Source organism: Nycticebus coucang, chromosome 3, assembly GCF_027406575.1.
Source record: "Nycticebus coucang isolate mNycCou1 chromosome 3, mNycCou1.pri, whole genome shotgun sequence".
NCBI classification, from domain to species: Eukaryota; Metazoa; Chordata; class Mammalia; order Primates; family Lorisidae; genus Nycticebus; species Nycticebus coucang.
The window spans coordinates 18,959,486-18,972,846 of NC_069782.1; the positions used below are offsets into that span (position 1 = coordinate 18,959,486).

The following is a 13,361-nucleotide window of genomic DNA, read 5'->3' on the forward strand; positions in this document are numbered from 1 at the left end:
ACATTAGCAAGACTGTCATTTGCAGTGTAGTAACAGCAAATTCAAAAATTGCATTTTAATCATAAAATTAGTCTGATTCATGGTGTTCATGAAGCTATAAAAGGGTGAGAGAAATTTTACTTGATGATCTTGAGATTTTAGTTGGAAAAGATGGACATAGAGTCAATATCACAAATTTGTATTTATTTGGTATAACTTTAAAGGTCATTTTCCTTTTCTTTTTTTTTTGAGACAGAGTCTTACTATCACCCTTGGTAGAGTATAGAGTGCTGTGGCATCACAGCTCACAGCAACCTCAAACTCTTGGGCTGAAGCAATCCTCTTGCCTCAGCCTCCCAAATAGCTGAGACTACAGGCGCCCCCCCCACCACAACGCCCAGCTATTGTTTTGCCGTAGTTGTCACTGTTGTTTGGCAGGCCTGGGCTGGGGTTGAACCCTCCAGCTCCAGTGTATGTGACCGGCGCCCTACCCACTGAGCTACAGGCACCGAGCCCTTTTTTCTTTTTCTTTCTTTCTTTTTTTTAAGAGAAAAAAAGAAAGCCTGTTTGTGGAAAACAAACAGGCTTGAGCGGCTGTTAGTCCAAGAAAGACTGTTGGTCTGTCAATAGTTACCAGACTCTGGAATGAGATATAACAAGAAACCTGAGGTCTACTTTGCCAAGAGTGTTTAAAAACAAGCTGTGAATATTTGGGCTGAATATTTATCCCAAGTATTCTTTTTTTTTTTTTATTAAGAACCTGAGCTCTTCTTTTTTGTAGAGATGGAGTTTCACTTTATTGCCCTTGGTAGAGTGCCGTGGTGTCACACAGCTCACAGCAACCTCCAACGCCTGGGCTTAGGCGATTCTCCTGCCTCAGCCTCCTGAGTAGCTGGGACTACAGGAGCCCACCACAACGCCCGGCTATTTTTTTGTTACAGTTTGGCCGGGGCTGGGTTTGAACCACCCTCGGCATATGGGGCTGGCGCCCTGCTCACTGAGCCACAGGCGCTGCCCCAAAATATTCTTTTTTTTATTTTATTTTAATTTTTAAAGTCATATACACATAGGTCATGAATACATTTACGCATATGTGGGGTACAATGCATTGATTTTTTTCAATACAATCTGACATGGTTACATCAAACCAATCAACATGGCTTTCACCTCATTTACTTGATTATTGTGTTAAGATATTGATATCTACACTTGACAGATTTGACTTGTACCCTTGCAATATGCTCCAGAGGTGTGGTCCCCCCTTTTACCCTCCCTCTATCAAACCTCCCCTCTCCCCTCCCACTCCACCTCTTTCTTTCATCCTGGGCTATAGTTGTGTTCTATCTTTCATAAGAAAGTGTGAGTAAATATAATTTGGTTTCATAGAAGTACTGGGTACTTTGGATACTTTTCCCTCCATTCTTGAGATACTTTACTCAGGAGAATATGTTCCAGGTCCCTCCATATAAACATAAAAGAGGTAAAGGCTCCATCCTTTTTAAAGGCTGCATAGTATTCCATGGTATACATAAACCACAATTTATTAATCCATTCATGGGTCAATGGCCACTTGGGCTTCTTCCATGACTTGGCTATTACGAATTGAGCTGCAATGAATAATCTGGTGCAAATATCTTTTTTTGCAAAGTGATTTTTGGTCTTTTGGATATACTCCTAGTAGAGGATTTACAGAATCCAATGGCAGGTCAATTTTTTAGATCCTTGAGTGTTCTCCAAACTTCTTTCCAAAAGGAACTACCCCAAATATTCTAAATGGGGGTATGGAGGAGGAGTGGGGGTGGGAGAGCAGCCGGAAACTCAGGTGTTAACACTTAGTCAATGTCTACTTTCTGGTGGTCCTGTTGTCTTGTAGAGGAGTGTCCAGTAATAAGCCCTCTCAGAAAAAATAAAGAGTTGGGGTAAAAACTTAACTCCTTTGTTCTTTTGCAGTCCATGGGAAGCTCATGTGGAGGTTAAGCGGCCCTCTGTTTAGCAGAGTGGACTCCTCAGGCAGATGTGGGTGACCTTGGGGGTGCAGCTGGTATCTCTGGCCAGTTGGAGGTGGGGAGCGGATGTGAGAAAGAGAGAGGGTAGTTTTTAAACCAGAGAGTCTGACTTTGGCTCCAGTGTCCAGAGTGGGCACTGTCCCATCAACAGCCTAGCTGTGCCCCCTGCTGTTGGCTGGTGCTTCTCCTGTGTTCAAAATCAGAATGGAGTGAGAGTTTGTGGAATGGGGACTTCTGGATTTCTGGGGATTTTTACCTCCAGAGCACCCCTTCCGTGGAAAGTGAGCCCGTTTTGATAAACATCGGACCCACCCCCAGCAGGGGTCACTCCTATTCTGATGTGGAAGGCTTCTCCAGGGCCTGATGTTGGGCGGCGGACCACGGTGTCAGAGAGGTGTGAGAGTCACTGTGACTTGGGTGGCAGGAGCGGGGGCGGGTCTAAGCCCTGCGCGGACCCCATTGTGGTTGCCGGGGCGACTGCGGGCGCTCAGAACCGCACCACGCCGAGTCCCCAGGAGCCCCCAGGTGGGCCGGCTCCCGCAGAGGAGGCTGCGGGCGGCGCGCCAGGAACAGGGCCCATGCAGGTTCAGGTAGACGCGGGGTCGGGGTCTCCACTCCGGGGCGGGGTTGGGTAGGGCGGGACCGTTTGTTCTGGGCTCTTCCTTGGGACTCCAGGATCCAGGGGACTCCAGGGGACTCCAGCCACCCCCGCCAGCTGAGGCTGCCCGGGAGTCTTTGAGCAGGCCGAGGGGCGGTGGCGAGCCGAGCCGGGGAGCCGGTCTAGATGGTCGCCGGCCCCTAGAGCCGGACAGAACAGCCGCGGGACAGAGTGTAGGGACCCCACCCCCATCCCGCCTCGGTGGCGGGGACCAAATGCACGCGCTCCCTAATCCCCCCGCCCCCCGTTGCCCGGGCGACGGCCCAGACGAGCAGGTGATGCATTGACAGCGAGCAGATGGTCCCCCGCGGAGGCGACCGCGGCCCACAATACGCCCTGCGCGGCGATGCCACCGCCGCCCTCCCGCCCGGCCCGCCGCCCGCTTGCTAATTCTGGAGAGGGGGGCGGGGAAGGGCCGAGGCGGGGAGGGCACGCCCCCCTGCTCTCTGCATCCCGGCTCACCTCATTTTCCTGAACGCCCTCCCCAAATCCCTGGACCAGAAGAGTTCCTCTCTTTACGCGGAGAGACTCTCTCTAGGGTCCCCTGCTCGCCCCCCGCCCCCCATCCCACCCCAGCTCTCCTAATTCCCCCCAAGTGGTTAATTTCCACTGAGATAAACGCTTAACCCCTCCTTCAGTGCCCCTTACCCTCACTCGGCAGCCCTGCCCACATCTGCTCCCTGCCGGCATTTAAGATTCAATCTTGAAAGATCTGAGGAATGGATTTACTCCTCCCCCGCCCCACCGGGTCCCTACTTCTAGAGCTGGTGTTGACACTGCTAAATGTCTGTAGATGTATTATTTATCTTACATCTCATACCCTGCGCTTCAGGATCTTTTAGGCAGCTTCTTTGGTCTTCCTTTCTGGAATTTCAAAAATAAATCACTCTTCTCTTGGGCCTGCCGTGCGGCCCCCTCCCAGGAAAGCCTCCCATTCACATCCTCTCCTCCTCCCATTTATTTGACACCCCCGCACCCGTCCCCTATTCACCGCTGTGTGGCAAATTGAGGCAGTCTTCTACTAAGGGCATGAAAACTGCTAGGCACTATTCACAATTTTAATACTAACTTCATAGCTGTCACATAAATTCATTGCCGGGCTTACTCCATAATGGCCAAGAAGGAACTTTGGGGAATGAAAAGGAAAATCCGAAGATACTGCCGTGGTGTCTTTCTTTGATTTGCAGGTGTTTTGTGAAACCATTACTACAGTAACTGGAGATAGCTTTTTCTAGCCGCCCCATAGAGTGCTTAAAAAAAAAAATCCTCCTCCTTTTTATTTTACAGTAGATAAAAAATGCCAATAAAGGCTTAAAAAAAGGAATGGAGAGAGACAGAGAGAAAGAGACTAGTGAATAAAGTTGGGACAATACGGGGTCACAGAGCTGTCGAAACTAATGTCATAGTGTGGCTGTTGGGCAGGCATACAGAAAACTTCTTATTTCTTGATTTTTATGGAGATTTGGTCTAAGGCATGGAGCACTCTCTGAACAGGTTTGGAACAAGTGGCAAAGAAAGAACTCTCCACAATATCCTCTCTTCTGATGGGCTTTATGCCCACAAACACCTGTGATCTGCAAAGAGGACAAAGAAAGGCAAACAGGCCGGGCTATTGTGGGGAAATGATGCCTCATGTACCCGTGGCCCTCAGGGAGGCTGGTTATATTTTAAAACTTGTCTTAGATCCTTGCTGTGCAAACTTACAGTGAGAAAAGACGTATTAGACTTTTTAAAGGACTTATAATGACTTTTTCAAATGCTTCTAACTCGTTTTGAGCCTTCATTTTGATAAGTTCTTAAACTAGTTAATATTGTGGTCACTGGAATTCAAGGAAAGTTAGATTTATCTGGAGAGCAGAGAAGTTAGAATTCATTACCTGAAAGTTAGATGTAAGTAGTTAGGATGTTCCATTTAGGGGCATATAATAATTGCATTTGTTTAAACACTTTATGAACTTACTTTTTTTTCCTCTAGGAATGGTAATGATTTTGTGCCTATTTCTTTTTATGTTCTTGCCTTCACCTTCTTCTTCTTCTTTTGCAGTTTTTGGCCAGGGCTGGGTTTGAACCTGCCACCTCCAGCATATGGGGCCGGCACCCTACTCCTTTGAGCCACAGGCAACGCCCCTTGCCTTTTTCTTCTTTTTCTTATCTTTTGACTTTTTTTCTTTCCCTTTTTTGGCTTTTGCTTTTCACTTTCTCCCTAATAATTTATAGGAATAGACAGAAATCTGAAAACATAAGGAAATAAAGAATTACAAACTGGAAGAGGGTCCTTTTGGTTTGGGTTGCTATGTCCTCTCTGGAGAGATCACTTTTTAGCTTGGACCTACAGCAACAGAGGTAGCAAGGGGAAGACCAAGCAAGTAGAGAAGTGCTCATACTCCCTGAGGCGGAAAAGAGCATCAGGGATCTTAGTTACTGACGAAAGACTGCTATGTCTGCAACACTGTGAGTGTGGGGGCAGTACGGCAAGATGAGGTTGGAGAGATGAGCCAGGATCAGATAATGGAAAGCTGTGCTGACCTGGGAAAACACTGGCTTTTATTCTAAAAGAAATGGGGAGTTCCTGAAGGATTCTGAATACAGGATCTCCAAGATTCCTTATGTATTTTTAGAGCATTACTGCTGCTGTGTAGAGTATGGACTGAAAAATAGAATGAGAAATGCAATGACTGGTTAGGAAGCTGTTAGAAGACTATTGTGGTGATCTAGATAAATAATGCTACAGTGGATTAAGCTGGTATTAGTGGAAATAAAGAGAATGGATAGATTTAGGGTTTAGAGAAAGCACTGATAAGACTTGAAGGATGGTGTGCATGAGTAGAGTAATGAGAAAAAGGGAGAAACCAAGAAAACATGTAGGGCTGAAAAACATGGCAGACGTTGGTGCCCATTGCTGGGGTGGGGAAGAGAATTAAGATTGGGAAATGAGAATTAAGAGTTCTGTTTCAAAATGTTAAGTTTGAGCTGTTATTATTGAGGAGGACAAATGGAGATGGTGGAGCTAAGGGCAGACCCCTGACGGGCGCAGGCCCTTGTTATTCCTTGGGCTTCTTAGGACCTGTGAGATGGCTTGGCATAAAGGGGGAGGAGCTTTACTTATTCACATCATCCATTTAAGACACATCCTCAATGTGACCTTCTCCAGCTCTTGATTTTAGCTCCTCCTCTGATGTGAACTGCTAGGTTGTCTCAGTATTTTCTTACTAGCCCAGCTCATCCCTGAGTAAAGGGTTCTCTGGTAAAGATAAACTGGGGAGTGAGACCCAAGTTTTTTTTTTTTTTCTTTTTTTTTTTTTATTGTTGGGGATTCATTGAGGGTACAATAAGCCAGGTTACGCTGATTGCAATTGTTAGGTAAAGTCCCTCTTGCAATCATGTCTTGCCCCCATAAAGTGTGACACACACCAAGGCCCCACCCCCTCCCTCCTTCCCTCTTTCTGCTCCCCCCCATAACCATAATTGTCATTAATTGTCCTCATATCAAAATTGAGTACATAGGATTCATGCTTCTCCATTCTTGTGATGCTTTACTAAGAATAATGTCTTCCACGTCCATTCAGGTTAATACGAAGGATGTAAAGTCTCCATTTTTTTTTTTAATGGCTGAATAGTATTCCATGGTATACATATACCACAGCTTGTTAATCCATTCCTGGGTTGGTGGGCATTTAGGCTGTTTCCACATTTTGGCGATTGTAAATTGAGCTGCAATAAACAGTTTAGTACAAGTGTCCTTATGATAAAAGGATTTTTTTCCTTCTGGGTAGATGCCCAGTAATGGGATTGCAGGATCAAATGGGAGGTCTTGGGAAAGGATATTTGCATATTTTCAATCAGACAAAAGCTTGATAACTAGGATCTATAGAGAACTCAAATTAATCCACATGAAAAAAGCCAACAATCCCATATATCAATGGGCAAGAGACATGAATAGAACTTTCTCTAAAGACGACAGACGAATGGCTAACAAACACATGAAAAAATGTTCATCATCTCTATATATTAGAGAAATGCAAATCAAAACAACCCTGAGATATCATCTAACCCCAGTGAGAATGGCCCACATCACAAAATCTCAAAACTGCAGATACTGGCGTGGATGTGGAGAGAAGGGAACACTTTTACACTGCTGGTGGGACTGCAAACTAGTACAACCTTTCTGGAAGGAAGTATGGAGAAACCTCAAAGCACTCAAGCGAGACCCAAGTTTTAAACAAGAATGAGTTTCCTACTCTCTCCAATCTGAATTAGCAGAAGTAACTCCCAAGTCACATTGGAGACTCTGGGGTAGGTAGAACAGTGACTGGTCGACCTGTTTGCTGAGGTCTACAAGGGCTCCTCGCCTTGTAGAAACCAGGAGCTGAAGGCCTGCTGTGTCTGGCTCAGGGAGGCCAAAAAGGAAGCAAGGCAACAATAGAAAGTGAGAGAAAGATAGACTCTTATTACTTTTTCAGAAGTAAAGGGTGGACATAGAGTTTGTGTAAGTCCTGGTAAATTTGGTCCAATAGATATAAGGCTTTCTTTAATTTCACTAATTATCTCTTTAGGGAAGGAGTGTTTGTTTCCCTGTTTTTTTCTGGGGAGGTACTATACATTTTTTTACAAATTCAAGGAAATGGAATGGATGAACCAAAGTTTCTTCTTGGTATAGTACATATAGAGATTTCAAATACAAGAAAGAGAATTCTATGATATATTATATAGTTAAAAGCCTCAATGAAGTCATTATACTAATGGACAAAAATAATTAGAAGTAACTCAAGGAGAGATGGAAGACCTGATTAGAATAACAAAATGACAAAGACAATAAATAAAAATATGAAAATAATTAACTCCAAAAAAAGGCTCTGAGCCCAGATAGTTTTACAAATGAGTTCTTTTAATATTTTAAAGGAACAGAAGCTATTACATGATAGAAATTATTATAGAGGGCATAAAATCAATGTCCACAAATCAGTAGCCTTTGTATATGCCAATAACAGCCAAGCAGAGAAGCTAATCAAAGACACAATTCCTTTCATAGAGGATGAGTAAAAAGGAGTTCACATCTAGGTGAAACTAAAAGGTCACATTTATATACACACAAAAAATGTTAAGACACGGAAGGAAAAAGCAAGAAGACCAGAAGAGAAAAACACACACAAAAAACAATATACCACAGAGATTGGACATTGGCAACAGACTGATCACTAAAATAATTGCATTGCAAGAAAAAAATAATGCAAGTCATAAGATAGCAGATTAATACCTTAAGTGGACTAAAAGAAAATAATTGTCAACCTAGAACTGTACACCCAGAAAAACTACCTTCAAGAGACAGGATAAAATAAAGACATTTTCAAACAAATTTAAGAAGAGAATTTACTACCAGAAGACCTTCACTAAAGATGATCATAAAGGATTTTCAAGAAGGAAAAATGTAACTCTAGATGAATTTGAGATACAAAACAAACAAACCTCCCCAAAAGGGTTATGAAAGATATTGGTAAGTATGAACACAAATCAAAATGATAATTGACTGAATAAAATAAAAATAGTGATGGTAACAGTGTCTAACTGTGGGAAAACCTCTGTTTATTTGTTTTTATAGTTTAATGGCAAACTTACAGAAACAGCACAGAAGACAGACAACATTAAAAATATGTACTTGCATGTAGGCCAACTCAGAAAAGTATAGTGAATGGATGGAATTTACTGTGTGATAAAAATGCTACAAACAGGGCGGCGCCTGTGGCTCAGTGAGTAGGGCGCCGGCCCCATATGCCGAGGGTGGCGGGTTCAAACCCAGCCCCGGCCAAACTGCAATCAAAAAATAGCCGGGCGTTGTGGCGGGCGCCTGTAGTCCCGGCTGCTGGGGAGGCTGAGGCAGGAGAATCGCGTAAGCCCAAGAGTTAAGAGGTTGCTGTGAGCCGTGTGACGCCATGGCACTCTACCTGAGGGTGGTACAGTGAGACTCGGTCTCTACAAAAAAAAAAAAAAAAAAAAAAAAAAAATGCTACGAACACCATGTAGTTGCATCAATAAGAAATTTATTAAAAAATCCAAATGCCAGCAATTGTCCAGAAAAATTTAATAGGTTTATTTATAATTGTTATAAAGTTAAACTGTTAAGACTTGTTCACTGAAACATCTTGACTCGCATTCATGCTGCACATCCCTGCATTTATATTAAAAATTCACACACAAATAAAAATGGAAAAACTGCCAATATCTGATTTCTGTCCCCTATTTTTCCAGTCGCAATCATATACTTAAGTATGTTTTCATCCCACGGGGTGGCGGGGTGGGTGGAGGGAGGGGAATCTAACGTTTAGAACTATTAATAACAGGAAGAAGAGCATTTTTTCTTGCGATAACGCAATGTTTTCCCATCATAGTGGACTTTTAAGCACGTTCTCGACGAATGCGGAGTGTTAGCTGGGTGTCTTTTGGCATAATTGTTAACACGTTTGGCATGGATAGCACACAGGTTGGTGTCTTTAAAAAGGCCACCAGGTAGGTCTCACTTGCTTTGCTCTCGCAAAGCACCAATAGCTGAGCTCTGGAAGTGCAGATCTGTCTTGAAGTCCTGAGCAACTTCTCCTACCAGATGCGGGAAAGGAAGTTTGCAAATCATAAGTTAAGTGGACTTCTGATAACGTCTAGTTTCATCAAGTGCCACAGTACCAGCCCCATAGCGATGAGGTTTCTTCACCCCTCCAGTAGAGGGCGCACTCTTGCCAGTGGCTTTTGTAGCCAGTCGCTTCCTGGGCGCTTTACCACCCGGGGATTTGCAGGCAGTCTGCTTTGTAGGAGCCATGGGATAAAGACCTCTTTCCTTACTCCCCTTCTCCTTTGCCTGGAGCTTGTTGAGCTAGAGGTAGTGCTGGTGTTGGACAGCAACGGCAGGGCAGTGGGGGCTGCGAACACAATTCCACAACAATTTAGAGAGCTAAAATAGTAGGCAACAGGCAGCCCTGAATTTGGAAAGCGTGGGGGTCAGCCTTAAAGATCTTTGTTTTGTTTATAAAAGGACTAACTATATTGATCCACTTTAAATTTCAAGTTACTGTACAAGTTTTATTATGAAGGTAAAATTATATAAATAACTTCTAAGACAGAGACGAGAAATTAGAATAAGAAAAAGGGAAATAATTTAGTCAATTCTAAAGAAAGTGTAGGAAAAAACAAAAGCAGCAGGGCAGCGGAAAGCACATAAGAAGATGTTAGAAATAAATCCAAATAGTTGGGTCATCACAATAAATAGAAAAGGACTAAACTTGTCAGTTAAAAGAAAAAGATAATCAGACTGTATATATTTTTTAAAACAACTAGCTTTATGTTGATTATAAGAGACATACCCCAAAATATAAGGTACAGAAATGTTAAAAGTATGGAAAAAATATATAGTAACCCCCTAAGAAAATACCTCACAAAATGCAACCAAGGAAAAAGTGAATTTAGAAATAGTGCCTTTGGCATTTGTTTTCCCTCCATTTTTAAATAGGTACACTCTAGATTTCCTAGCTTCTGTGGAGAAATGAGTACAAATAAAAAATGGCAGTCTTTATATAATATACATAAGAGACTCTTACAGTATGGTAGAAATTTTTCAGTTGCATAAAGTGTAAGTTTTTACGTATTTTCTTTTGGGATGGTTTTATGGCAGAATAGACTAAAAATATTTTCTTGAGTCACATAATGACATAATTCTATGCTATACATGATTAAAATGTTTGGATATCACTTATCACATTGTGGCTTAGGTTTTGCTGTCCTAGCAATTCTAACAAGAGAGCTGGTGTAGCTATATTATAATAAATTCAGACTAAACACCCTCTAAGGGGAGAAACATTGGTAAAGATAAAGGAGGGAGCTATGTAATAAAAAGAATTAATTTATTAAGAAGATATAATCTAAACTTTTATGTAGCTAATTATAAACACTTAATGTTAACAAACCCCAAATTGATCAAATTACAGGAAAAAGCAGAAAAACCCATTACATTGTAAATCCGATTTTGGAAAAAACACAGTTGTCCCCTACCACCACAACTGTTCCATACCATTTTAGAGGTGAGAGCTAGTGCAGGAAAACTAAAAATTAAGGGAAGGAAAAAATAAAAGCCAAGCAATTTGACAGAAAGAAAACAAGCTGTCACTACTAGCAGGTAACATAATTGTTCACAGATAATCTGTAGACATATTTTTTAGAATTAATAGCTTAGCTAGCTTGCTGTTTTAAAATAATGTATAAAATTAAATTGCATTTATATACCCTGAAAATGATTAGAAAAATGATTTATAAGACATCATTTACAATGCCAAAACTCCAAACCAACAAATCAGAGAAACCCCAAACTTCCTAGTACTACCTCTTGCAATAGATGGTCAAGAACTTTATCTAGAAAAGTCTTAAATTTTATTGCTGGTCACTAGAATTAAATACTATGTTCATGGATAGGATGATTTAGATGTCAGTTTCGCCCTAAACCTGCTCTTCTTTCTCCATTTATTTGCAGGGAGTTGAACTCATCCATTGAATGCCTGTGGTGACATGTAGGGAGCAAAGCAAGAAGAAGTTTCTCCGCTGACTAAAAATCAGACCCTTGGCAAACAGGATGCAGGTAGTGTATGAAAGATACTTTATCATTTTACATTATTATTATTTTTTTAGGCCAGTAGGTTTGCTCCATTTCACCCATTAATTTTGATTCTTGATTCAGTGCTATTGGCCTTATAGTTTGGAATATCCACCTGGTTTCATATTTATCTGTATAATAGTAAATTACAGCATAATTTTAAATGCCTTTATAAAATAATCTTTTTTTTTTTTTTGCCACCCTAGGGATGCATTACATTTATTCTCAGAAAGCCTGGAGGCACAGCCCATGTTTCCTTTGTCATTGTTTCTTTCTTGTGTTACTAAGGTGACACCACGCCATAGCTTAAAAGCTACCGGTATTGTTCTTAGCAAGTTGCACAAGTCTGGGTTTTCAACAGAAGTCAAAGAAATTTTTCCACATTAAGAAAGTATGAATGCTCTAGTAACATTAAGAATGAACTATATTAGCTTTATGTTGCTACTGTAAAAAAGTACCACAAACTTAATGGGTTAAAACCCACAATTTATTATCTTGTGGTTCTGTAGGTGAGAAGTCTAACGTGGGTCTCATTGGGTTAAAATCTAGGTATCAGCAAGCCTCCCGTTCTTTCCAGAGACTTCAGGCTGCTGAAGGCTGTTCTAATTTTTTAGCTTGTCTTTTGTACTCCATTTCCAAAGCAAGCTAGAGTGGGTTGGGTCTTTCTTACATCACATCCCTCCAACCTCTCTTTTGTCTCCCTTTTCAATTTCTAAGGACTTTTGTGGTCACACTGGGGTCACCTGGATAATCCAGGATAATCTCCCCATCTAAACGTCCATAACTTAATCACATTTGCAAAGTTCCTTTTGTCACTGAAGGTAACATACCCACTGGTTTCAGGCATTGGGACATGGACATTAGTGCGAGGGCCGACTCTCTGACATCACTTCCAGTCTCCTTCCTCAGCTTCCGCTGCTCCTGCCACATTGCCATACTCCAGACTCAGTGCTTGCCCACTCTTCCCTTGGAGTGGAATGCTGTCTTCCAGGGATTCTCAGGGCTTATTCTCTTACTTTGTTCTTGTCTCTGCCCAGAAGCCCTGCCATGACCCCCACTACCTAAAATCCACCCTGTGCATTCTAACCTCTTAACCATGCTTCCTTTTTTCTTTATACCACTTCTCACTCCTCTCTAGCGCCTCTTCTGAAGAGCAGGGTGTGGTCAGTTTTTCTTCCCCATGTTGCCCAGGGTCTAGCCCAGTGCCTAGCACATAGGACCTCAAGGAATGTATGAACAAACCCATTTTTAAATTTCATCCATTTAGCATCACTTTTTTTTAACCACAAACCAGACTATAACAAAATCTCCAGAATTTGAATTATGTGTTGAATTTGAGTTGAAATATGAAAGGTAAGGCCATTGCACTTACTTCACCTCGTGTGCTATTTGAACATCCAGGTTTAAAATTGGTATCAGTAAGTGATGAATCCCAAGTGGTAGATTAAGTATTCTGTGAACACCATCTATTATTATATTCTTTTGAAAATAGAAATTGGTAATAATAATGATAAAGGTAGACTCTCATTGGATTAAAGATTTAAACTTAAGACATGAAACTATAAAAATACTAGAGGAGAATGCAGGGAAAACCCTTGAAGAAATTGGTCTGGGTGAGTATTTCATGAGGAGAACCCCCCGGGCAATTGAAGCAGCTTCAAAAATACACTACTGGGACTTGATCAAACTAAAAAGCTTCTGCACAGCTAAGAACACAGTAAGCAGAGCAAGCAGACAGCCCTCAGAATGGGAGAAGATATTTGCAGGGTATATCTCTGACAAAGGTTTAATAACCAGAATCCACAGAGAACTCAAACGCATCAGCAAGAAAAAAACAAGGGATCCCATCGCAGGCTGGGCAAGGGATTTGAAGAGAAACTTCTCTGAAGAAGACAGGCGCACGGCCTTCAGACATATGAAAAAATGCTCATCATCTTTAATCATCAGAGAAATGCAAATCAAAACTACTTTGAGATATCATCTAACTCCAATGAGACTAGCCTATATCACAAAATCTCAAGACCAGAGATGTTGGCGTGGATGCGGAGAAAAGGGAACACTTTTGCACTGCTGGTGGGAATGCAAATTAATA

General features: G+C 41.9%; 1 protein-coding gene across 1 annotated transcript in view; it reads left to right on the forward strand.

The window, feature by feature from the left end:
- The first annotated feature begins 2,238 nt into the window (after window positions 1–2,238).
- The window catches only part of C3H12orf42 (chromosome 3 C12orf42 homolog), a 152,920-nt gene continuing 141,797 nt past the window's right edge, over window positions 2,239–13,361 (forward strand). Inside the window, exons 1-2 of the mRNA XM_053583351.1 lie at window positions 2,239–2,379; window positions 11,150–11,254. Coding sequence (XP_053439326.1) covers window positions 11,249–11,254 — 6 coding nt within the window. The 5' untranslated portion in view covers window positions 2,239–2,379; window positions 11,150–11,248. The remainder of the gene's footprint in view (window positions 2,380–11,149; window positions 11,255–13,361) is intronic.